Source organism: Danio rerio, chromosome 2 (genome assembly GCF_049306965.1).
Source record: "Danio rerio strain Tuebingen ecotype United States chromosome 2, GRCz12tu, whole genome shotgun sequence".
In the NCBI taxonomy this organism is placed as follows: Eukaryota; Metazoa; Chordata; class Actinopteri; order Cypriniformes; family Danionidae; genus Danio; species Danio rerio.
Genome location: NC_133177.1, coordinates 24,619,293 through 24,645,629, shown reverse-complemented (window position 1 = coordinate 24,645,629; position 26,337 = coordinate 24,619,293). Strand labels below are relative to the sequence as shown.

The 26,337-nt window shown below is 35.1% G+C and overlaps 1 protein-coding gene across 2 annotated transcripts in view; it reads left to right on the top strand.

Moving 5' to 3' along the window:
* The window catches only part of plcd1b (phospholipase C, delta 1b), a 50,730-nt gene that overhangs the window by 16,381 nt on the left and 8,012 nt on the right, over window positions 1-26,337 (top strand). For both annotated transcript variants that reach the window (NM_200068.1, XM_005163356.6), the window contains 8 exon segments: window positions 790-1,018; window positions 1,096-1,225; window positions 5,750-5,978; window positions 8,068-8,269; window positions 11,222-11,366; window positions 15,692-15,844; window positions 20,142-20,291; window positions 21,518-21,668. In NM_200068.1, coding sequence (NP_956362.1) covers window positions 790-1,018; window positions 1,096-1,225; window positions 5,750-5,978; window positions 8,068-8,269; window positions 11,222-11,366; window positions 15,692-15,844; window positions 20,142-20,291; window positions 21,518-21,668 — 1,389 coding nt within the window.

The following is a 26,337-nucleotide window of genomic DNA, read 5'->3' as shown; positions in this document are numbered from 1 at the left end:
TTAAGCATTTGGATATATTCTTCATTGGGTCCATTTGATGAGTTTATCAGTATGTACTGTAAGAATTTGGAGTTGTTTCTTTAAACTAGGAAATTAAAACAAGAAAACACTAGCATATTTAAAAATATTATCTAGGAAATACAGATCAAAATAAATCAAATATGTCAAAATATATTTTTAAATATTTGATCCAGAACTGCATTATGACAACCCAGCAATTTTCAACATTACATACTCAATTTTTAATTTCCAGTCTGAACACTGCTGAGCTATATTTGATCATTGGCATAGATGATCAGACTCCAATGTTGTTGCATAATTACTTCATATGACCCTGGACTACAAAAATAGTCATAAGGTTTATATTTTGTAATAATAATTTTAAATACATAGTCTGGAAGCTGAATAAATGCGCTCCATTGATGTATGGTTTCGAGTGATAGGATAACATTTAGCTGAAATACAACGATCTAAAAATCTGGGGTCTGAGGCTTTGAAACAAATCTAAATATTGAAAATAACTGACTTTTAAATATGATCAAATTAGGTTCTTAGCAATAAACATATAATAATATAAGTTTTGATTTATTTATGGAAGGAAACTTCCAAGATGCCGTCATGGAAGATGATCTTTCATAATATTCTAATCATTTTTAACATAAAATAAAAAGGATCATTTTGACCCAAACTGTGTATTTTAGGCTTTTCCCACAAATATACCACTGCAACACAAGACATTTTTCAGGTCTCATTTCATGTGGTATGCTAATGCATCTCTTTCTCCCTCAGTCTCTATTGAGGACATTGAGGAAGTCCGAACAGGTCGACAAACAGACAGTCTGAGGAAATACACAGAGGAGACATTGGAGGGTCGAGCGTTCTCCATCTTGTTTAAGGGTCGTCAGAAAAGCCTGGACCTAATCGCCAGCACTGAGGAAGAAGCCAAGAAATGGGTCAGCGGTTTGGAGAAAGTCATCTCAAGCTTGAACAACCTCAGTTCACAGAAGAAGACGGAGCAGTATCCTTTTCATTAAGTGAAATTCTAGCATTGTTCCTCAAGTGTCTCTGTTAGTTGTTCTTACATCAGGGTTTTAGCTGGATCTACAGCTCCTTGCGGAAAGCAGACAAAAACCTGGACAACAAGATGAGTCTGAAAGAGGTCAAGAGCTTTCTGAAAGACATCAACGTTGAAGTGCACGAAGACTACGCTGAAATGCTCTTTAAGGTGATATGGGAATTTGATCATCTGTAATGTTTTCACACCGTGTCCTAACTAAATAAGTTTTTTTCCTAACCATCTACAACAGCAATGTGCAGATTTTCTATTTTAGAAAGAGTTTCTATTAATGCAACGTCATGACAAAACAACACCATAAACATCTATGATAATTTTCTCCTCAGGTACCGATTATGTGCTTTTTTATGTGAATTGCTGATATTTGTGAGTTTGAACATCGTTTACCTGGCATGTATTGCCATTCTAATGAAAGTAACAGCAAATAGTTCACCTCAGATCTTGAAAATTAAATAACTAGCAAGCGGTTAAAAAATGAAAATCAACTGTCACTGAGCCTATTAGGGCTGCAACTAACGATTATTTTAATAATCGATTAATTTGTCGATTATTTTTCTGATTAATCTGATTGAAAACAAACAAGAAAAGCATTCATCTCCAACTGTAAGATTTGAGATACCTAAGATACTTTGATGTCTTTGACAATACAAGCATGGGTTGGCTCCACACCCCACCAGTTGGGAATGCGGGAAAGTTCACTCTACTCCTTTGCTTCATTTACATAAAGCATCTCCTGCACTCCCTTGGGTTCACTCACCCTCCTCTTCATCCAACTCACACAGATTGATCTTCTCAAAATATGAATGTTCTATATCAATCCAAGTGACTTTAAATATCTTGTTTCATATCATTTGAAATGTCTCAGTGCGACTTGTACAATGGTCTCATTTCCTCACAAATAGACATAATCAAAACAATAGATATATGATTTCAGGTGTGTTTTGAACCACTGCCTTTACCAAGGGGGCTTCTATTCAAATTACAATTTGTTCCCTATAGTCAGTAACTCTTCAGATCTTGCATGCCACTAAATGCAAATGCTTTTTGTTGTTCCACACATACCCGTCTTTGAAGGAGATTCTTGGTTTGACTATTTAAGGGAAAGTGTCAAGAGGTCCGGGGTGATTCTGTAACCAGATCATCCCGTAGTGTGGAGCTCTCATGCTCTATACAATGTATATTTTGAAGTCAGGTATGCATCTTTTGATCTTAGATTTATCTATGAGAATTTGATATCTTGTGTTGATTGTTTATGAATCACTGAATAATTGGCATAATACACATTTACATGACTATTAAATTACGTTTGAACTCAGTACTCAGTAATTATGCATTTTAGTAGATTAGACTGTATCCTTGTTTCTGCATGTCATGCGTCAGGTCAGTAGACAGACTAAAGTCCAGTTGAGATAAAACATCGGGCACACTATCTGTATTTTAGAGATCTGACTGACTCTTGATATTGATTCAGGTGTACTTGGGTGGAAAAGGAGTTATTTCTGTCTATTGCAACAAGGTGTTTTATGACTAACCTATATAGGGTGCCTGACCCTTGTTTGAAAGTATTGTTCTAAATTAAATGTACATGGGGAAACCGTGAGCTTGACTAAACCAAAATTATCATAGAGAACAGTAGTCGGTTATATTTATAATAAAGGCTGTGCCCTCTTATTAGAAATAAGATTACCTTTAACACAAGGGTGTACGTCTAAGGGGGAGACTACTCAAAATACTTTAGACAGGGTTCTTACGGGTGCTGGAAATCCTGGAAAATGCTTGATTTTTAATATAGTGTTTTCAAGGTTAGAAAAGTGCTTGGATTTTGGACAAAGTGCTTGAACCTGCTTGAATTTGAATTTGCTGGGCTCGAAATTGACTGTTTTGGTTGCATATGCGCACAATTTCATCTGTGACCTCTAAATGTGTTTGGTAGCATATGTGCGAGGGCTTAAATTGTTGTTGTGCGACCAGTTTTCATTGCTAAATGTTCACCGCATGCATGTATTTATGGAGCTAATAATATGCCAAAACAATTTGAATTTAAATTGTGTTAAATTTAATTACTAATAATTGTAAGCTAATAAAACTGATCATATGCTATTAAAAATGTTAAACCGAATTTGAATTTCTTAACTCGATTATTGAACGTCTAAAATTTAAGACAATTAAGTCAGATTTTTATAGACATTTTCAAACTTTAGATTTTTTGGTTCTGAATTCAAAGACTGCAGATTTTGGGTATGTAAAATAATACAGTTATGTTTTTTTTAAGAATTCAAACTATTCAAATTCAGATTGTTTTGGCATTATTAGCTTCATACTTATTTAGGAAACATTCACCCAGAAAGTAACTTTGCATCTGAAACGCCAATTCAATGACTGTAAAAAAAAAAAAAAAAAAAAAAAAAAAAGCAATGCACTTGAAATATCATGAATGATTGGTCATGAAAGTTTGGTTCTACACCCAAACATAATCTGACTGTGAGCTCATTTCTTGAGATATCAACTTTAGGTAGAAAGAGACCAAACTTAAAAACATACTTCATCCAATAACTGAACTTTTTAAATTTATTTTTCATTATTTTTGGGTGAAGTGTCCCAATAAATCTAAGCTCCAAAATATTCAACAATTTAAGTGTAAATGTCATATTGTGTTTTTTTTTAAATAGCACAATGGATTTAAATGTGAATAAGTACATACAACATATATAAACATGATTAACCGTGGTAGTTAGGTGCTGGAAAAGCATACAAATGCACCTTGAAAGTGCTGGAACACTGCAAAAAATGCTTTTCTTACTTAGATTTTTTGTCTTGTTTCTAGTACAAATATCTAAAAATCCTAAATCAAGAAGAATTTTCTAAACAAGCAAAACATATTGCCTTGTTTTGAGAAATATTATGCCAATATTAAGTCAGTTTTTCCTTAAAACAAGCAAAATAATCTGCCAATGGGGTAAGCAAAATAATCTTACGTCAAAAGAAAAAACAAGATTATTTGCTTACCCCATTGGCAGGTTATTTTGCTTGTTTTAAGGAAAAACTGACTTTATACTGGCATATTATTTCTCAAAACAAGGCAATATGTTTTGCTTGTCTAAAAAATGCTTCTTGATATAAGAAATTTTAGATATTTAGACTAGAAACAAGACAAAATCTGAGCAAGAAAAGCTTTTTTTGCAATGAATTTGAAGTTGGAAAAAGTGTAAGAACCCTGTTTAGAATGAATAGCATTCATAGCAGCAGCCATCTAAAAGTATTAGTCAATTACCTGTTTAATAATCAAGACTGATGAGAGTGTGACCGTGAGGGACGTCACTGGCCGAGGCAATTCCTCTGAGCATCTGAACAAATGTAATAGTTACGAGTAAAGACAAAATGTTCAAACATTTGGCTAAATTATATATTGATATAATCCTCTAAATGATTGGAGTCCGATAAAATGGAAGATAATATTTTGAACCACCTCATATGAAAATTGGAGTAAGATACGAGTTAAAGTTAAACTGAAACAACATTGTGTACTGGAAAGGCCGAACACGCAGTGAACCTTCATCCACCAGTGAACACCTTCACTGGACCAACTGGGTGGACCTTACACCAACACTTTATTCAAAAATAGAACTACAATCTTTAGAAAGTGCCCCTTGAACATCCCTGAGCTGTTATAATAATAATAATAATAATAAAATAAATAAACTAACTTGGTGATTTTGTCCTGTTTTCAATCCAAATATCTAAAAAAAAAATTAAATCAAGCTATATACAGGACACATGAAATAGGATAAGAAATTATGTCTCGTTTTTTTCGGAAAAAAACACCTCAAAATGAAATGATTGTTTGCTTAAATCAAGCAAAAATATTTGCCAATGGGGTAAGAAAAATAGTCTTAATGAATGAGATATAATCTCAAACAGAAGTTTTAGGCATCTCTTTATTTTCTCATTTCATTTTCTTGTCCAGTAATCTTGATTAAAATATTTTTTTGATATTTGTACTGGAAAGAAGACAAAATTACTAATTAAGAAAAGCTTTTTTGCAGTGTAGATACTGTATACTGTGTACTGTCATCAATACCGGATATTTCAATTCACAAAAACGTGTGAGTCTATTTTGTTGTTTAAAAGACGGTAAAAATGATCTTGATCGTGATCTATAACGTGAGATGGGTGTCGCCGTGTTTACTTGTGACAACGCGTATTCCTCATTCATAAAAGTGGAACGTGCAGGATTTAGCATGTAAATTCATCAGTTACTCCCAAAAAACATGCAAGTGTGTTCACTTCGCTTCATGCTCAGCTAAAGTTTTTTAATAATCAAACATCCCTACGTCGCACAACACAATCGATTATGAAATTCGTTGTCAACTCTTTAGTAATCAATTTTTATCAATTGAATCGATTTGTTGTGGCAGCCCTAGAGCCGATATACTTTTAATAATGTTATATAGACTAAATGTGTTATAATTAGATTATAAGACTTTTCGTCGGAGGTGCAGTGGCTGGTATTTAAATGTTTCTGTTGCATCATGTTTGGTGCAGACAGCCAATTTGCTTGTCACTGGACTCTTGTCATGTTGCTTGTAGTTAGGACACGAGGTTAGAGTACTTGCAAACTAACACTTTTAATAGAAATCACTTGACCAGATATGTCACTGTTTCTCTCTTTGTCAGGAATGCGACAAATCGAACGGTGGATTCCTGGAGGGAAACGAGATTGAGCATTTCTACAAAATCCTGACGAAAAGAGAGGAGATTGATGTCATTTATGGGGAGTATGCAAAGACAGATGGTCTCATGAGCGCAAATGACCTGCTGAACTTTCTGCTGACTGAGCAGAGAGAAGAGGTGTCCCAAAATGATGCCCTTCAACTCATTGAGAAATATGAACTCGATGAAAACGGTAATTTTTTAGTTCCCATGGGTCATGAAATTTCTGTAATACTATGGAATTTTAATAGGTTGATTCCAGAGTCAGGGAATTGTATATATTTTTGTCCTAGTATTGGCATATCAGGGATTTGAATTGTTTCACTTGTTTTGCCTATTATTATGGTTAGCCTATGTTTTCACTGCTGTTTTATTCCTTTCCCTTTTGTCACCTCAGGGTATCCACGTGGTCTTAAAGTCTTAAATTGTTTTAAATCTCAAAACTAAAATTTAGGCTTTGAAAAGTCTTAAATCTACAGAAATACTGTGTTGTAGGTCTTAAATTCTTTTTAACAGGTCTTGATTTTGCTTTGTTCATGTATAGCTACCCAATCTGGCCAACACCCATACAATCACCAACAATCCATCTCAGTACCACTTAAAAATTACATTTTTAACTTTGTTTACTGTAATGGTTTAACTATTTTCCTTACAGTAACATCTGTTAAAAAGTTCTCGCATTTACTGCTGAGGTAACTGACCTGGCCTATATTTATTATATTATTAAAATGTATTCAATTATAAAAAAGAATTGATAGGGCAAGTGAAAATCTTTTCCAACTGAAATATTTAAAAAATCCTGTACAAAAAAAATCCCTGTGCAAGTCTAACATTTCATTTATTTATTTATGGTCTTAAAAGTGTCCTAAGTCTTAAATTATTCTTTGTGAAACCCAAAGAAACCCTGTACCTGTCAAAATACATTTTGTGTGTGCTCAATGCTCAACATAACAGCTGCCTTGTTTATAATTCACCTTATTTTGCAATTAAATCAAATTTGCTATTTCTCCAATTAATTTGCTGTTATGTAAATTATAAGGAATAACACGTGTCCATTAACTACTCGTGCTTCAAACTAGCTTGATAATATATTGGAATTAAAATAGTATGATAAGAAAATACCAGCAGCATCAAGCAAAATAGCAATACTTTGTATAGATAAAAGTGAATAGAATTGAGTCGAATAGGAAGTTGCAACACTGTGGAAAAGGAACCCTGATTTTTATTTTAAAGTTGTTGTTTTTTTTTATTTTTATTTTTTTTTATCTCTGCTAAGTAGGATATTTTTTTTAAAAGCTTGGGTCACTAAGATTTTATTTATTTAAATTAATCAACAAGGTTGTAGTAAATCAAAAGTTATTGACTTGTTAAGCTTGACATCACATGAAGTGGCTTTCGGGTCCAAACGATATATCAAACTGTACGTGTAGACTCAACAAATACTAATAATAAATTTTTACAAAGTTTTACAAATACTTTTTAAAATCACGATCGTTATATATATAACCATGTCTAATATCAGATGGACAGCACATGGTTATTTTTTAATAAATTGTTAAAATATTGGTGTCTGTGATGCAGCAAGGCCAGAGATTTTCTTGTACATTATGATTTTATATAAAATTTACTTTAATGCGTGATAAGCTTGAACAGTATTCCATACGTTACGAATTAACAAGCGGATGTTTAAAAAATGTATGGTGTTGCAAATTTTTCTATTTGGATAAATTCTCTGTTGAACTTTCTATGAATAAAAGAACTCTGAAAATTAGTTGTGTTTTCCCCAATGATGGTTTGAGCATTGCTAATAATAACATGTTTGAGCAACAAACCCCAAAGTTAGACTTATTTCTAAAGTAGGGCTGAAAAATATATCGTTTAAAGATCAATATCGCAGTGTGTGTGTCTGCAATAGTCACATCACATGATTAGTTTGTTTATTAAAGATTAAAAGATAAAGATATTTTTAATCATTATGATGACCATGCTATTTTACGTTTGATATTGTATGTATGATATTCATATTGCAATGTATATTGCAGCAAAAGAAAATATCGCAATCCAATATTGTGCAGCCCTATTCTGAAGAATCATGTGAGACTGAAGACTGATTAAACTAATTATAAAATAATATTAAAATAATTGTATCCATGGTTAATATAGAGAATTCTTTTAGAATCTTACTAAATCTAACTTTTAAGTTAAGTAAATGTACTTGGTTTTAGTCAGTTGACTTGCAAGTCCAATGCATAATGGCTTATCTGTGTTTTCAATTCTTCTAGCCAAAGCCAAACAGCAAATGACCCAGGATGGCTTCCTGATGTACTTGCACCAGCCGGAGGGGCTGATCTTTAACCAGGCTCATAAAAGTGTTTACCATGACATGAACCAGCCTCTCAGCCATTACTTCATCTCCTCCTCTCACAACACATACCTGATGGAGGACCAGCTCAAAGGACCCAGCAGCACTGAGGCCTACATAAGGTAATCCTGTTGATCATTCTGTATTTGTTTACATTATGTAGTTTGAACATGAATTACAATTCCAGTCTCGCATCTAAATAAATACTTTCTGTAAGGTCTTGTGCAATGAGATATTTGTGCAAATCTGGTTTATTGGTTTTACATTAGATTAGGTAGTGAGCACCAAAGGCAAAACTGGAACTGCTTTAACAAAACAATTCATGAATATGGTGCTTAAATGAATACACCCAATGAATGTGCTGGGAGAATAATGAAGAGTTCAGATGCAAAAACCTCTAAGTGCCATCTGGAATTTTCTTCTACAGTGAGCATTTTCTTTAGCCTCTTAAGTTTATGTTCTGTTTTTTTCCTGTGAAAAAAAATCAATGGAAATAACCTATGCTTTGCCATAAAAGTGAAATTACTAAATCAAACTACAAATCACATAGGAACCTAAGAAAATGGTAACATTAGAAGAACATTTCCGATGGCACTTTTTGCATCTGAACTCTTCAAATATATAATAAAATAGTAGAAATATTGCAGCAGAGTTCCTGCAGGTTTCCTGATGTTATCAGAATTTGCTACTGATCACAGAGTCATGCGTCCCTGACAATATACACATGACAATCACAGCTTTTGCTAAATCAAGTGTATTGAATAAATCGCTAAATTTCTAGTTGGTGCAAGTGCATCCGTCACATAGTTGGTGTACCACAGCAAACTCACTATGAACCCAAATATGCTCACTCCTCTTTATCTTTCTCTCCTGCACACACAGACACACACACAGACACACAGACACACACTTGTGATCATGCTACGATTGACATCCTTTCCATTTAACTGGTCAATTAAAACTGCTTAAACAGTTTAATCAGAGTTTTTAGATTATTATTATTTTTTTAAGATGATAAACCAGGGTTCTAATGGTCCAAATGAGGTACTGATTTCCACAGGAGATGAACATTTCTCTGCTCTCCTTCAAGAGCTCTTATTGTAGGGTGTTGTAAAGTTTTTACAAGTCCCTTTTTAATTGAAGGGCCCTTCATGAAGAGATTTAGATGTTTGGAATTTTTCTGCAAATGATGTCCTCCAAAGTTACAACAGCTGTTTTGTGCACTTGTAATTCAGGCCACAAATGTAAAACACTTACAATTTCACAGAAGCATAGCAGACTACTTTTAAAATATAAATTTTTTTATTCTAAATCTATGAATAATCTGTCTTTAGTCAGGTATTTAAGTGTGTTGATCTATGATTAAAGTCTGGAATGCTAATTATGCTGGGCAAATGATTTTGCTAATGTGAAAGAGATTTATTGTGATCATTTCAAGTCATTATTTATCAACGATCATGTAGCATGCTGGTGGCACAGTGGCTCAGTGGTTAGCACTGTTGCTTCACAGCTGGAAGGTCACTGGTTGAGTCCCAACTGGCCCAGTTGGCATTTCTGTGTGGAGTTTGGATGTTCGAACCCGTTTCCTACAATAAACCAATATTGATATTAATATATTGCTATAAATAAACTAATAAAATAATAAACCATTAGTTATGACTTTTACCTTAATAAACTCCTAATTTGCTGCTTGTTAATAATGTCAAGTTAGATTCAGAAATTTAGGATGTAGGAAAAGAACATGCAAAATTTGTACTTTTAAAAGTACTAATAATAAGCCAATATCTTAGTAATATGCAGGTAATAAAAGTCACTACTTAATAGTGAGAATTGTTACTTAAACTGAAGTGTTGCCTCAATTTTTACAAGAATGTTTTCTGTGTATGTTTTCACAGTAAAACTCAGTTCATTCAACTCAAATCACTCGCTTCTCAGCATTTTACAGTTTCTTCAGGTGTACCCCAGGGCTCAGTCCTGGGGCCCCTTCTTTTAATCATCTATCTCCTTCCTTTTGGTAATATTCTCTGTAAATATAACATACAGTTCCACTGTTTCGTGGATGACAATCTCTCTCTGGCAAACCCTCTCCACCTTCATTCCTTACAGTCTGCTTAACAGAACAAATCTTGGTTCTCTCTTAACTTTCTCAAAAATGAATAGTGCAAAAACTGATGTTGATACCAAATCAACACTCTCCAAAACTGACAGCTTTTCTCTTTCTATTGATGACCGTTCCATTTATCCCTTTAAACAGGTCAAGAGTCTGGGTGTCATCCTTGATGGCACCCTATCTTTTGACTCTTCACATTAATAACATCACCCGGTCTGCTTACTTCCACCTGCGTAACATTAACCAACTCGGCCCTTCTCTTACCCCCAGGCCACTGCAGTTCTTGTTCATAGTCTGCACATCTCTTATAGATTACTGCAACTCCCTTCTCTTTGGCCTCACTCATAAATCCCTCCGTAGGCTTCAGTTGGTCTAAAACTCAGCTGCCTGTATCATCACCAGAACCCCTTCTTCTCATCACATCACCCCTGTCCTGCAGCAGCTTCACTGGTTACCAGTCCCCTTCCACATTGATTTTAAAATTTTGCTGTTAACAATCAAAACCATCCACAATCTCCCCCCTCCATTCATATTGCTGCTCCCTGAGATCTTCTTCTTCCCTCCACTTGTCTGTTCCCTCTGCTCGTCTGTCGTCTATGGACAGCAGAGCATTCAGCATCTTTGCTACCCAGCTTTGGAACTCACTTCCACTTGCCATCAGAAACATTGACGCTTACATTATCCAAAACAAGACTCAAAACTCACTTAAGGTGGCTTTTAATATTTAATTGTATTTGAACTATTGGTGTGTATACTTGTATATTATTCCTCTTGTTTTGTTGCTCTTGTTTAATTGTCCAGTGTCCTTGAGTTGCCAGAAAGGCGCCTTTTTAAATGAAATGTATTATTATAAAACAACGTAGCTACAAATATGGCTTATGTGAAGTCATTTAAAGTGTAAAAAGCACAACATGACACTTTATGTATGCATGTAGTAATGTATAAGTTGTGTTTCGTATCTTAGAGCTCTTCTGAAGGGCTGCCGCTGCGTGGAGCTGGACTGCTGGGATGGATCAGACGGAGAGCCGGTCATTTACCATGGATATACTCTCACTTCAAAAATCCTCTTCAAAGATGTGATTAAAGCCATTAAAGAATATGCCTTCAAGGTAAAAAGCTTAATAGCAAAATGGATGCAATAGCATATCATTTCACTGAGATAATAGAGTGATGTCTACTGTTTGTTTTAGGACCTGTAGAGCTTGTCCTTCTAGTATGCGCTCCACGTGTACCATGTCAACGATACAATGCACGCTGTTTAATTCAGTCTGAATGAAAGCATTGAGATTGATTGTTCTGAACACAGGGTTTACATGAACTCTGAATGAAGTAATTGGGTTGATGTGTGCTTTAGCCACAAGCTTTGTGCACACTGCATAAATATAGAGTTTGAGTTTCAGGATATCCTCTGAAATTATAATTCTTTTTCAAATATATTCCAAGTAGGCATGCAACGATTATAGATTTTTGGTTGTATGATTATAGTTTGAGGAATAATCACAGTTATCACGATTATTGTGCATTTATTAATTTCAAATCACTACTAGGTTTTTAAAATATAAAAAGTTATCATGTGATTTTCAAGTGTTATTTATTGATGCTCAGTAACCAAATACAGCGCAAAATGATAATAAAAATCAAACAATAGTCCATTTCTCTTTGGATTTGTGCATCATCAACAAATTGTGAAAAAAAAAAAAAAAATTTTTTTTGACTATTTGAAAAGTTTTGACCATTAAAACATAAGTAATAATTTTACACTGAAAATCAATGAGAGAACAATGAATAAAAAAATAAATAAAAATAAGAATAAATTAAAATAAATATTTCTCGGATATAAATCTAAGCTACAAATTAACTTATAAGTATTTCCCTTTTAAAGAAAACAAATGTAGTCAAAGGCTGCTTAACGTCTGTCTAAAAGGCACTTTGGACCGACTAGATTACAATATTGTTTGGTATTTTTCATTTTGTATTTTTTTTCTCTTTGAAGTTATAAATGTTTATATTCTATAACAAGTATGAAGCTAATCGGTCAGTTCTTGTCATGTGACTTACAGTATGCTTGTGCCATTTTTTTAGCTAGGTGCACTTGGAAAGTATGGCTGCGTCCGAAACCTCCTACTACTCAGTCGGTACTGCATTTGAATTTAAACGTACTACTCGGCCGTTAGAAAAGTACGTTCTATACAGTATGAATTTGAAAAGTATGAATGGAATTCGGACGTACTACATCCTCCATTTTGTCATGGTCACGTGACCTACCTGCGTCCGCTGCGTTGTCTCACTTCCATTCATGAGTTCTCTCACGGGGCATTATGGGATAGCGCAGCGTGCATGGGATGCGCACTTCAGAATCTCGCCGGAAGTAGTAAGTCATCCGGGTACTTCTCGCCTACTGATTTTCGAATTCTATGAATTCGGACATACTACTCGGCTCGCATACTGATTTTAGCGTACTATATAGTATGGAAGAATGCGGTTTCGGACGCAGCCTATGACTCGCGCCAAAGTCCCTTTAAGACAAGTCATTTCACTCGATGGCCATCTTATCTTATACACGTCTCGGGCAGTATGCTCGGGCATTCTGTTTGAATGGGAAAATATCAAATTCTCCAAAACTGCTTGCCAAGCTTACGATTGAATTTCATATTAGGAATCACCAATAAAATTAAATAACAACTGTCTATTTAGTTTCATTTCTAAATGTCAAAATCTGCAGAAACTCACGTCTGGTCCGATCATCTCCCCCAGAGTATTGTCAGTGTATAGCGATCAATAATTGGCTGCTGTACTAGAAGCATACCTGTCAACATTGGCATGTGAAAATAAGGCGTATGCCCACCATAATAAAGGATTCCCCCGACCCCCTGTTGGGGCTTTTTCATTGTAAATAAACTGTTAAATGGTCAGTAATATGTTTTATTATTGACAAAAGAGAAAATAAATAGTATACATTAGCAGCAAATAAATTAACAAACAGTTCAGCTTATTAAAATTAATAGCTATTATAATGTAATAGAATCAAGTTATCAAATCGCATTAGCTGTTCTGTCACTGCATGACTTACACATTCTGATTAAAGATCAACAAATGATTTGTTATAATGAAAGCATTTAATTACTTTTCTAACTTTTTATGTTCATTTAGGACGAAATTAGTTGTGTTTGGGGAAAAAAAAAACACCAAGATCGACATATTTAGATATTATTATTATTATTATTATTAGTTATGTATAAATCTGTTTAAACACACACCCAAAACCCAAACTTTTGCTCCTCTTCAAATCAGGTGTACAGAATCAGTTTAGTTATGAAGCACGTCAGCTGACAGCCATGCACCGTTATATGAAGTGATATGTTTTGAGGATTTGAGGTTTTGAGGATTGCATATGCAGGGGAGACGGTACTTGTACTGAAAAGGAAAGGAATCCCGACATTTTTTTTTTTTGCCTAAAAGTGTTTTTATGCCTAAAAATGAAAGCACAGAACAGACTCCCATTTAAGAGCAAGGGGCGGCCCCTGGTGGTTCGGCGGTATGGGTTGAGTATAGTGAGGCTCGGCTCTTTAATGTTTATTTGTCACCCTTCAGAGAAAGACTAAAAATACGTGAGAAATACAGGAAAAAAGCTTCACAGAATGATAGCAGGATACAACTGTAAAATACGAGAGAATCCCGGGAAAAATGGGAGGGTTAACAGGTATACCATATTGATCGTTATACTTTTTCCTCATTCAAAAAGATATGAGTGACATGTCTTGTGTATTCTATATTCTTTGCTTGAGTTCTACGTGTATGTCGATCCCAATATAGAAATAGCGAACTTGCGCATACAAAAGACCTAATATGTGATCGCCCCTTAGTTAATAGCCTCAGCCATAGTTAATCCAGTGTGCATGGGTATTAGCCTTGGCATACAAGCTCGTAACTTTAAACTAGCACACAGTTGCCATAACTTTGTTTAGTTGCAGCAATTTTGTTCCATGCAGAAACGCGGTGTTGAGAAGACTTTACAATTAATTAACTGTGACGAATTGAAGCACGGTTAATAGTAAAGTTGGTTAATTGTTGCATCCCTACTTTAAAGTGCAGTTTAAGGGAGAAATGTTTTTTTTTTTCTTCAACACATTTTAAACATTGTTTTAATAACTGTTACTTAATATTTTACTGGTTATTTTGCAAGAAACTTGGTTAACTAGGTAAGTTGGTTTAATTAGGAAAGCCATTGGACAACAGTAGTTTGTTCTGTAGCTAATGAAAATAATTTCTTAACCTTAAAATATTTGTTTTATTTATTTTTACATGTTAAAACTGCTTTTATTCCAATCAAACGAAAGTTAAAAATAAATTAGACTTTCTCTAAAAGACATAACACAATTGGAAATGCTGTGAAAATGTTCTTAGTCTGTTAAAAATCACTAATTAATTTTTTAAAAGATACCAATTTTTCAGGAAGGCTAATTATATTGCCTTTAACTGTGTGTATATATACTAGCCTCCTGCTTAAAAAAAACTAGTATTTTTTAAAAAAAAATATTTAACAGACTTAATAATTAGCCTTTTGTGCAGCTGCTTTGATAATTTATCAAACTGTAAAAATGATGTCATTCCAACAAAAATAAATCTGTAAATGAATGTCTGAGGTGACATTTTGAAACAACATAAGGCTGCTTGTCCTCTAAAGCACATTAACACAGCTGAAACTGCCAGTGCTCTTCATGTGGTGTGGTGTTTTATGCGAGACCTTGGGAATCTCAACTATGAGACCAAATATCTGCAGTCATGTCAACTGATTTCTTTGAATTTTTGTCTCTACTGTATAAATAAAATGTTGCTACAATGTAGAAAAATATTAAATTATTCTCGCCAATATTTTCCTTTTTTCTGTTCCAGTAGGTCTGTGTGATATAGACCATTTTGAGGGATGTAAACAAAAGAATGGTCACAAGTTTTTTTTCCTGTTTTACATTTTAAATTTCTATAGCTTCCAAGAATCCCAAAAGAGCCACATATTGATAAATATTGCTATGATAGCTGATATAACATTAAGTTATGATTGAATTGCCTCTTGTTACAGTTATGAAATAGTTTGATAGCAAGCAGGAAATGTTCATGGGCCAATGACATGACCACATTGAAATGGTCTATAAGTCATTACTAGGCATGCACTAAAGTTCCCAGTTGCAGTTTTCAATCTGATTGAGTGTTTACATGTCCTCAAGATTGTATAGGAAAAGGTTTAAAAGGTTTAACCTCCCCCTTATAATATGAATAATATTAATCAGATTTGACCAATTAATTCAGATTGACGTGATATTTTAACTTTAAAAAAAAAAAAAAATTGTATAGACACTTTTTTTTGTGCTGCCACTCCACTTAAATGCATTGTTTGAGTGTCTGTAAGTGCAGCTAGTGTGCTTGTGTCCTCCTCCAGACGTCCGAGTACCCGGTGATTCTGTCTCTGGAGAACCACTGCGGTGTGGAGCAGCAGAAGATCATGGCTCAGCATCTGACCTCCATTCTGGGCAGCGCACTGGTCACCAAACCCCTTGGAGATCAGATGCCCACATGCCTGCCTGCACCAGAGGTCAGTGGCTGCAGTAATCTACTAATCCATGTTATACAGGCAGTTTCAGTTGCAACTTGCAAGACTATATTACAGACGATGTACATTAAGCTGGTCATAAAATACAAAGATCCCACATGAAATAAAGTGGCCTAAGTTACTGTGTACTTGCATTTAATTTGATACAATGCTTTTTTGTACATGGATGTTTTTTTATAGTGCTGTCAGAATTAGCATGTTAATAAATGCGATTAATTTGAAATATCGAATGCGTTAAAAAAATTAATGAAGTTGCAGTTTTTATTTCCTTTTGTGGCCGACGTGTATTCAACATGCAAAGAAATATGGATAAGACCAAGGAAGCACTTTTAGAAGGAAAATTTCAGTATAAAACAATTAACGTTGCATCACCAGGCTCTTGTTTTATTGGAATTTGATACCGCATGCCAAATGGAAAGAAAACTCTTCCGCATTTCGTGACTTGTGTGGTTAGGTATTGTAAATTCGCTGTTTACATGGTAGACTCTTAATCAGAGTATTATCTTAATCATATTAAAATCGGAGTATTGGTGTCCATGTAAACATACTCAGTGAAAATGCCAGATGATATCGCAAGCTGTCAGAGACATTGGATTCCTCTGCCTTTATGTTGATTCCATGAGCCCTCAAATGTTTTAAGCTTGATGCGTTTCCCCTCACACACACAACTTTTGTAAAGTGCTTCATGTTGATGTGTCAGAATCTTTGTGACATATTGTCATACTTTAGAACACTTAAGCAAATTTAATGAACGCAATCGTACAGTTTGTGTTGATGAATCTGAAGAGTCCTGGGTGCACTGTACTGGCAGCGTTGTGTGTGTGTGTGTGTGTGTGTGTGTGTGTGTGTGTGTGTGTGTGTGTGTGTGTGTGTGTGTGTGTGTGTGTGTGTGTGTGTGTGTGTGTGCGTGTGCGTGTGCGTGTGCGTGCGTGTGTGTGCGCGCGCGCGCATGCATTTCCTGGCAACAAGAACAAACACCAAACATCGCAGACAGTGTCCTTATCCCTCAAAATTGTTAAGAAATAATTGTTTAGAGATGGGGTGACCAAAATCCCTGTAAGAAGTCTATAGTCTTTGGTGTGACACAACTTGACTGCAGCTGCATAATGGGATGTTTCTTTACAAAACTGTAAAAGTGCGCTTTAGCATGTCAAAATGAAAGCAAACATTCAAAAGGGTTCAAAAGGGCGTTTTGTCCATTTTAATAATATTAATAATAATGAATATAATTATTAATTATTAATTAATTATTAATAATTAACACAATTAATTATTAAATTAATTATTAAATTGAAAGAATTAAAACAAATTTTTTCTGAATTTGTTCTTTCTGAAATTCCTTTATTTCTTTAATTTATTTATTTTTTGCAGTTTCACATATAATCCAACATGGAAATTAGTTATTGGCATGCATTGATTGTTTTGAAATTCAAATAACACTAACTCTGCCGTGTTTTTATTTCTGTAATAAACATGGCTTTCAAGCCAACAGTTTGAGGATCTTGATGGTTTATTGCAGGTATGTTGTTTACCTGACAAAATCGTTTACAAGTTGAACAAAAATTCTGATCATATTTTGAATTTAAATAGTTTCTTTGTTTTGAGTTTACATGAATTTTACATTTGAATAGCCAAAATTACAAGTTTCAGTCTTTTAATTGCGATTAATCACGATAATAGCAAAAAAGTGTGATTTAAATAGTTAATTTTTTATTAATCAATTGACAGCACTAGTTTTTTATTTTGTGCTTACTTTAAAAATGGTCTGTATGTACTTGCATATGTAGTTAATTATTGTTATTACATTTAATAATAACTGCATGTAAATGCATCTATAATTTCTTTAATTCTATTTATAATCACATTGTTGACTCATTCCTTAAACCTTAACCCACTCTTAAACTTACCCATAACACATACTGGTACAGTGTGCTTTGCTTGTTGGGTATTTAAACTGCAAAAATATCTGACCATAAAATGAATCGACCAATCAAAATTAAGTATTCTAGCTATCCTTTTGTTAAGTGGTGACGTGTTTGTGACGTATGTAATCCTGTTTCTGGGTCCAAGCCGCCATTCATTTGAGTGTAGAAATCATTCGTTTATGATCACGTTTTATTCCTATCACACATTAAAGTTAATTTTACATAAAGTCATAGTGTACACAACAATCTTTGGGCTTACTGCATAACAAATACCCAAAATTTTACAATTTATAAAAAAATAATAACTTTCTGGCCATCGGATATTAGGCATGGACATATATACTGCGATAGTGATTTTTGAAAGCATTAAATCACTTTGTAAACGTTTATTATTACCATTTCCTAAGTCGCCCCATTCAGTTGAATAGAGCGCTTGGACCTGGAAGCCGCTTCGCGTGACGTCACACTTAACAAGCGGATAGACATAAACTAAAATAAGTGGCATCGAAAACAACTAATTGTTTTGCTATTTTATTAAGTCATACAAATTGAATATTTAATTAGAATATTCGACAGAAAAAGATCAAACCATTCATTTTAATCCATTAGACGTGGATCTAGACACGAGAGCCAGTTTGAGTTTTCCAGCCTGTCTGAACAGGAGATGCTTTCAGGATGGAATTCAGTGTGGAATGTGTGGAATTCCTGCAGCTGCTTTAAATTCATCACAGCATCTCAAACTCTGTTTATCTGAGTTATTTACAAATGTCAGCCCCTCAGGAGCGCAGACACCTGCAGCACGTCACTTAAGCTCACACACAGCACGAATACAAAAATAAGAAAACAGAAAAAGCAGGATTTTGTGGTAACGTTGGTTTGGTGGTGAACTGCTTTTAAAGATGGCTTTTTGGATTGGATTGCTGTGGTGGCTGGTGCTTGTCCTTCAGGTAAATGACTGATTATCATAGCTTACATACCATTGTTTTCAATGACCTCCAGTCAAGGTGTGGCTCATCCAGGTCACTGTCACAGGCAACAATAGAAGTACTGCTGTTCACTTGGGTATCATTTACTGCAAATGTAAAAAAAATAAAATAAAATACAGAGACTTGTTTAATAAATGCTAAAATCACATCATATGTTTTTTTTCTATATATAAATATTTAAAGTTTATATTTTTAGGGCTGTTGGGCATAAACAAATGATAAATTATTACAAGCATTTCAAGTTTTATGGTTATGAGTAGGGCCAGATGGAATCTGCAGGCGTTTTTTGCTATTTTTTGTTAAAAATCTGCTGATTTCTGGTTAATTATTTTGAGAGTATTATAACTAAAACCTTAATATGTGAAATAAAAATAATACCTTTTTATCTTTTATTTAATGTTTAAAATGCAAATCCAATTAGATCCACATTAATCCACAGTAAACAAAGCAAGTCTGTCATATAATTATTCTACTAAAAGACAGAAAATATTACTTTACAAACTGCATTGTACATAAATCAGATGAACATTTTTATATTAGGCAATATTATTACTGTAATTAATTTTAAAAAATGAATAAATATAGATTTACACACATTTACTCAAGCAAATAAACAGAATTAATGATGGGCTAAAAATCTGCAGAAATCTGTGCGTGCAGATTCCGTTTGGGCCTAGTTATGTGTAGGATTCAAGAGTAATTCATACAAAAATAAAAATTTTGTCATTTACTCATCCTCTGTGTTTCAAACCTTTGAGTTTCTTTCTTCTGCTGAACAGAAAAGAAGATATTTTTAAAAATGTTGGAAACCTGTATCTATTGACCTCCATGGTATTTATTTTTCCTACTATAGAAGTGAATGGTTAAAGGTTTCTAACATTTTTCAAAATACCTTCTTTTCTGGTCAACAGAAGAAAGAAACTCATAAAGGTTTGAAACACAGTAAATGTTTTTGGTTGAACTATCCCTTTAAAGTAGAAATTAATATTAATAAGTAAATGAGAATAAATGTAAACATGAACTAAAAGCAGAATCTGTAGTCTCTTTAATTGAGTTTTCAGTAAATAAAAGTTGTGGTCGTCTTTCCTATCCGAGGTATACCCGAGTAAAACAACTTCTCTAAACAAAACAAAATGTTTTTTGATCTGATTTGATTGAATCACTTATTGTGGTTTGATATTGGTGGATCTCATGTAAATCCCATCTTAGTCTAGTGAACGCATTATAAGAGATGTCATTGCAAAAAAGAGGGTGAGTTATATTGATATAAGTAAAAACAAGTACATGGATGCATTATTTGTGATGAACTGCAATTTTGATTTTTGAATTTTGAAAGTTTTGATTTTAAGTTGAATGTGTTGCATTTAGGAACTCAAAGGCCGGTTCATTGTCAAAGGGAAGAGACTAGACAAACTGGAAAACGCATTTTCTGATGAGTCCAAGATGGCAGATGAAGAAAGTGTGTCAGAGGAAGAAGACGATGAAGGTGACGAAGAAAACAACGAAAAGAAGTCTGGCGTAAGCGGATTTATCTGCTCCTTTTATTACACACACCTGAGCATGGACCGCAATCATTTCATCTTTAACAATAAATGTCATTCGTTACTTTTACTAAATTAATGATGTATCATTTTACATTTAAAACATAACTATAAAAACGTTATATTAATATTATTAAAATATATAGTAATAATATCATTAATTCAATTGTATATATTTTTGAAAAAAAATTTTATACACTAAATATGTAGTAAGTACATATATTTAAGTAGTAGTTAAATGAATAGGGCTGCACGGTGGCCCAGTGGGTAGCATATTCGCCTCACAGCAAGAAGGTCACTGGTTCGAGCCTCGGCTGGGTCAGTTGGCGTTTCTGTGTGGAGTTTGTATGTTCTCCCCATGTACACATGGGTTTCCTACGTTTTCCCCCAAGTCCAAAAACATTCCGTATAGGTGAATTGAGTAAGCTAAATTGTCTGTTTATACGTGTGCAGGGCCGGCGCGAGAGGGTAGAATAGAGAGGGTGGCATCCCTGACACTACCCTCACCTCTCGCGCCCTCAGTTATATCCGCGTCTAGGGCGGCGTCGGCAACACTACCCTCACCACCCGCACCCTTAGTTATATCCGCATCTAGGGCGGCAGAATAGGGTCGGCGCGTCCATAGAGGCGACCTAGACGGCTGCCTAGGGTGGCAGAATAGAGAGGGCGGCGTCCCCGACACTACCCTCACCTCTCGCGCCCTCGGTTATATCCGCGTCAAGGACGCCGTCCACGACACTACCCTCACCACCCACGCCCTTAGTTATATCCGCGTCTAGGGCGGCAGAATAGAGAGGGCGGTGTCCGCGACAGCTCCCTCGCACCCATCACCCCCCCCCCCCCCCCCTTTTTTTTTTTTTTTTTCACTTTAGGGTTGTGGGCAGCATTACCGTCCTTTGCCTAGAGCGGCAGTTCAGCTTGATCCGGCCCTGTACGTGTGTAAATGTGTGTAAATGTGTGTTTCCCAGTGATGGGTTGCAGCTGGAAGGGCATCCGCTGCATAATACATATGCTGGGTAAGTTGGCGGTTCATTCCGCTGTGCCGACCCCAGAATAATAAAAGCCGAAAAGAAAATGAATGAATGAATGTAACAAGGACACTGTAACACTTATTATTACAGTATTGAGTGCTAATTGTTTTACTAATATTGTTTATATTTTGTAATCTGTCTTTGTTTATATTTGTAATTACATATTCTCAAGTCGCTGAAGCTGGCGAAGGAGCTTTCTGACATTGTGATCTACTGCAAGAGTGTGCCCTTCCATGGGCTTGAGGATTCCCGGGAAAAGCATTCTTTTTATGAGATGGCCTCCTTCAAAGAGGGGAAAGCTTTGAAACTAGCGGAGGAGTCAGGTGTGATGCTAAACACAACACTAGCTGTAAATGTCATGAGGACTGTTCGTGCAGATTTATTAACAAAACACACATCCACATATGATGATGATGATATGCTCTACTTGAGGGAAACACCTTAGACCACTTTGAATATGTAAATAAGCTGGTGACTCACCATTTAAAGAGCCATTCAGGGGTTTTCTCATGTGAAATTGTGTGGCAGCTTAAAGAGAAACGCATCATTTATTAATCGAATAGTTTTTAATCAAAATGTTTTGTAAGACTTTATTTTGATGGTCCCTGTTGCACATTTTGAGTATTAGTAGATTGCTTGTATATCTGCTGATACTGCTCCTCCAACAGACATTTAACTGACTGTAAGAAACTTTGCAATTAGATGTCAACTTGCTATAACTATAACCCTAACCTATAATCTAATGAGAATTAGTTGGCATGTAGATGCAATGTAACTTTAATTAAGCAAAATGCCTTTAAGGGAACATCAAAATAAGTATTTCCAAATGTCTTTTTATTAGATTTTCTGAATGGAATTCATTTTATAATTATCCTTCATATTGTTGCCAAAGAGCTTAGAATGACCAAGAGGTGACACTCAATGTTCCATTGCAACAGCAGCGCCCAGCAACAGCCCCGGATTCCGCCATTTTGGAGTGAAAGCGATCAGCCGTCCATTGGATCTTAATGCTGTTGCGATGGCAAGCAGCTGCTTTGTTTTTTATTTATTTATTTAAAAAGTGTATTAAAGCTGAGATACAACCCGAAAGACGACAATACAACACTTCCTATCACAATCATCAGCACTTTTAATAGTTTATTTTAGAGACTTATAATATGCTGTTGTTCTATTGGAGTTTTAATTCCAAAATGGCCGCCGCCATCTAGTGGCTGTTTCCCATATTGCACTAGAGTGTCGTCTCTTGGTGATTCTATGCTCTTTGTTGTTGCTATCACTACCCCAAATAAACACTCGCCTCCCTCTACAGGTTGTAACTTCCCATTGAAAAACTAAATAAACATAATTAATAAGTAAAAAAAAAAAAAAAAAAAAAAATGTGTTCATATATTATTGCTCAGCTTAAAGGGCCATGAAACCCATCTCTTTCGGTTTAAGTTTACCTCAGAATTTTTCAAAAAATGCATTATGATGGGGGTGGAGCTCTGCGAGCAGTGGAAGGAGTGGGCGTGGCTAGCAGGAGAGAAGGAGGGGAGCGAACAACTGTTGTCAGTCGGCTCACAAAATGAGACACAAACCGTGAGGAGACGCATGATTTTATAGTTTACAAAGTAAAATGCAAAGAAATAAACAGTAATTTAATGCCCTGCTACATTTGTTATTCATAATACCATATACAGATAACCACAATTTATATCATTATAAAGATAATCGTGTTCATATAAACACTATAAATGAGGACTTCTCCCTCAATCCCCGGGTCTAAATGCAGACTCAGTGCAGCAGGTCTCTTGCCCTGCCTATTTCAACCATTAGCCCTGCTGGTAATCTAGAGGATTTAGGCAAACACAGCAGCACGGTGGTTGTGTCTTAATGTGAACGAACTCAACTGATAAGTTCGCCATTCTCATACTGCTCTCCTGACAAAAATGCTCCCTGCACACAAACAGCTTTGACAGGATCGCAGGAAAAAACATGCAACAAACCCAGTGAATCAGAGAAACCAGCACATACAAACCTTCATGAACAGCTAAATACCGTGTGCTGTATGCAGTCCGTGGACACGGTCTCAACTAGTCATCAATATAGATTCTTATTGCTTGGCAGGTCCGCCTTGCCTTCGGAAAGCACGCACAGTCATGAATAATTAAGAAGCTGGCTCTTTTCATAGGATAAGAAAACTCCACTATGAATAATAATGAGAAACCGATGTGTCATCACTCCACTTGCAGTTTTACGCTACGTTGCCGATTTTGATCCCGACCCAAAAATCATTTTAAACCCGGAAGCTGAAATTAGCTGACAAAAGCTCAAAATGATCCAGTTTTTTTCCACAATTAAAATTTCAGGTGCTCACATTGTCTTAACTGATGCCCAGCACACACAAATCTGGTAAAACCTCAAAAAAGTACTCAAGGACTTCTTGAACCTTTAAAAAAATCATAAGAGTTAAGCCTGATTTATACTTCTGTGTCAAGTGACCGGCGTAACCAACGGCGCAGGCAACGCGCGTGGCTGTGCATTTATACTTCTGCGCGCTGTCTCTGTCGGTCTGCATTAACACTTCCGAAACGCTAGTTGGCAGTGAGGTGTAAATGTTCCTCTGTGTCGAGTTTCTTCGCTGCAATTTTGCTTTTCCTGAACACTTCCGGGATGTACAAGTGGCTCAAACTCGCTCATTTTGAGGCAGGAACCGGCGGACGTGCAGCAACTTTAACTATGAGGTAAACACAAAACAAAACTTTCCATCCGGAGCTCCTTCACGGGACTCCACACTTGTAAACAATCGCTACATTGGGTTCACGCCATTCGCGCGGCTCTCGGTCCCGCCCCGACTCGTCAGCGCTACCAAGCCGACCAATCATAGAGCTTGCGCTACGCGTCGTTGCGACGTGTAGTTACATTTTTTGAGAGGTGCACGTCAGTGACGGCCACGGCGAAGGGCTATGCGTCAGCGCCGTAGCATACGCCGGTGTTTGACGCAGAAGTATAAATCAGCCTTTAGCCAGCAGTTAATCTAAAAAAGCGTGATGCACTAGGGCTGTACGATATTGGAAAATTACAAACATATATGGATTTTTTTTTTTGCAATTTTTATATATTGCAATAGGAATACAATTGTATCAGATGACCTAAGATCGATTGGGATGATTCTGCAGTGGGAGTGCATCTCCATAAAATCTAGTAAACAATCTATACATTTTTGGGGGCCCCTGAAACATTTTCATTGTGGTCTCAGCTATTTGCAGTGCATTTCTGTATTTGTGTGTGTTGTGAGTGGTTTCATGCATAACAATCTATAAATACAATCAAGAAAAAGACACCATTGAAATAAAGTGTTTTTTTGTTTCCAGAGTCTAACAGTATTCAAGTAGAATAACTGAATAATAAAAATCTAAATAATTCAATCAAATTAATCATAGTTTAGTTCACAATCGGTACAATTTCTTGTAGCTGAATGTTTTTAAAATCACTATACAGTCACAGGCATCAAAAACACATGCAAATGATGAACAATAATATAAACTGAACACTGTACATCCTACGATGTGACTATGATCACATTGCAATATTATCAAATATTAGTATTTGAGTTTAGGATTTACGTGGACAGGACCAGCTGATGAACCACCACCTTTATGTGTGGTTTGTCAAGATATTTTGGCTAATGACAGCATGAGACCCGCTAAACTTCGACTGTTTTGACTGGGATGGACAGTTCTTGGATCTGTTCTATTCATATTGAACCATCATCCTAGTTTTAAAAACGTTATATTAAAATACTTGTTATTACTCTGTAAATAATTGCACCTTCATGCAAATGATGATAAAAGTGAGTTAACAGTCTGACATCTGTCTGTGTCTTTATATATAATGTATGTATGTATATATATATATATATATATATATATATATATATATATATATATATATATATATATATATATATATATATATATATATGTATATATATATATATATATATGTGTATATATATATATATATATATATATATATATATATATATATATATATATATATATATGTATATATATAATGTGCGTGCGTGCGTGCGTGCGTGTTTGGAAGGAGGGGGGCGCCAATGGATAAGTTGTGTCAAAAGGGAGGCCCACTGTCTTAGACTTTGAAAAACCCTGATTTAGGGCATTCCCACTACATGTGGATGAGAAAAGTTATGTATACATTTTTAAATGATTGATTCAAGTAAAAGTTTGTAACTCGCATAGAAGGTAAATGTAGTTGAAAAACTGACGATTAAAGCAAGGACACGTTACACTGATCAACAGAACAAGTCGGTTCTTTTAAATTGTTTCTTCCTGTATCCTATAAACACCTACAGTAGTTAATGCACTGTAAATTAACAAGAACTAGCAATAAACCAGTGACTGTATTTTTATTAAATATTTAGAAAGATGAATAAATACAGTAATGTGTTGATTATTGTGTTAGTAAATACATTACTATTGCTGTTTGTAAAGTGTTTAATGGCATCAAACTGCATCATTTTGTTATGGACCCTTTCAAAAGACAGTTATGATGCTTTTAGTGGTCATTAGCATCCCAATTGCTTGAAATTTTGATGTATGTGCATATTTATAAAGCAGTATGTTGTAATATATCACCTTTGCATCAGCTTCCAAAAAATAAATAAAAATACAGAATTACGGCTTATTTATTTAGGGTGTTTGAAATGCTGTGTCTGTGTGAAACAGTAAATTTGACATTGTTTTCACTTCTGGCTGCCATGGACATTATTTTGAAATCCCTAAAAAACACTATTGTGGACTTTTTTTATTATCTGAGCAAACCAGAATACAATGAAAATGATTAGTGGTACTCTCCCTTTCACTGCTCTCTTAGGTTTAGTCTCTTGCTGAGATACCCAAAAAAGTAAAACAAATAAAAATAAATAAAAAAAAAAGGTTTATAATTTTGCAGAAAGCATCTCTATTGGTGAACAACACTGCTGTG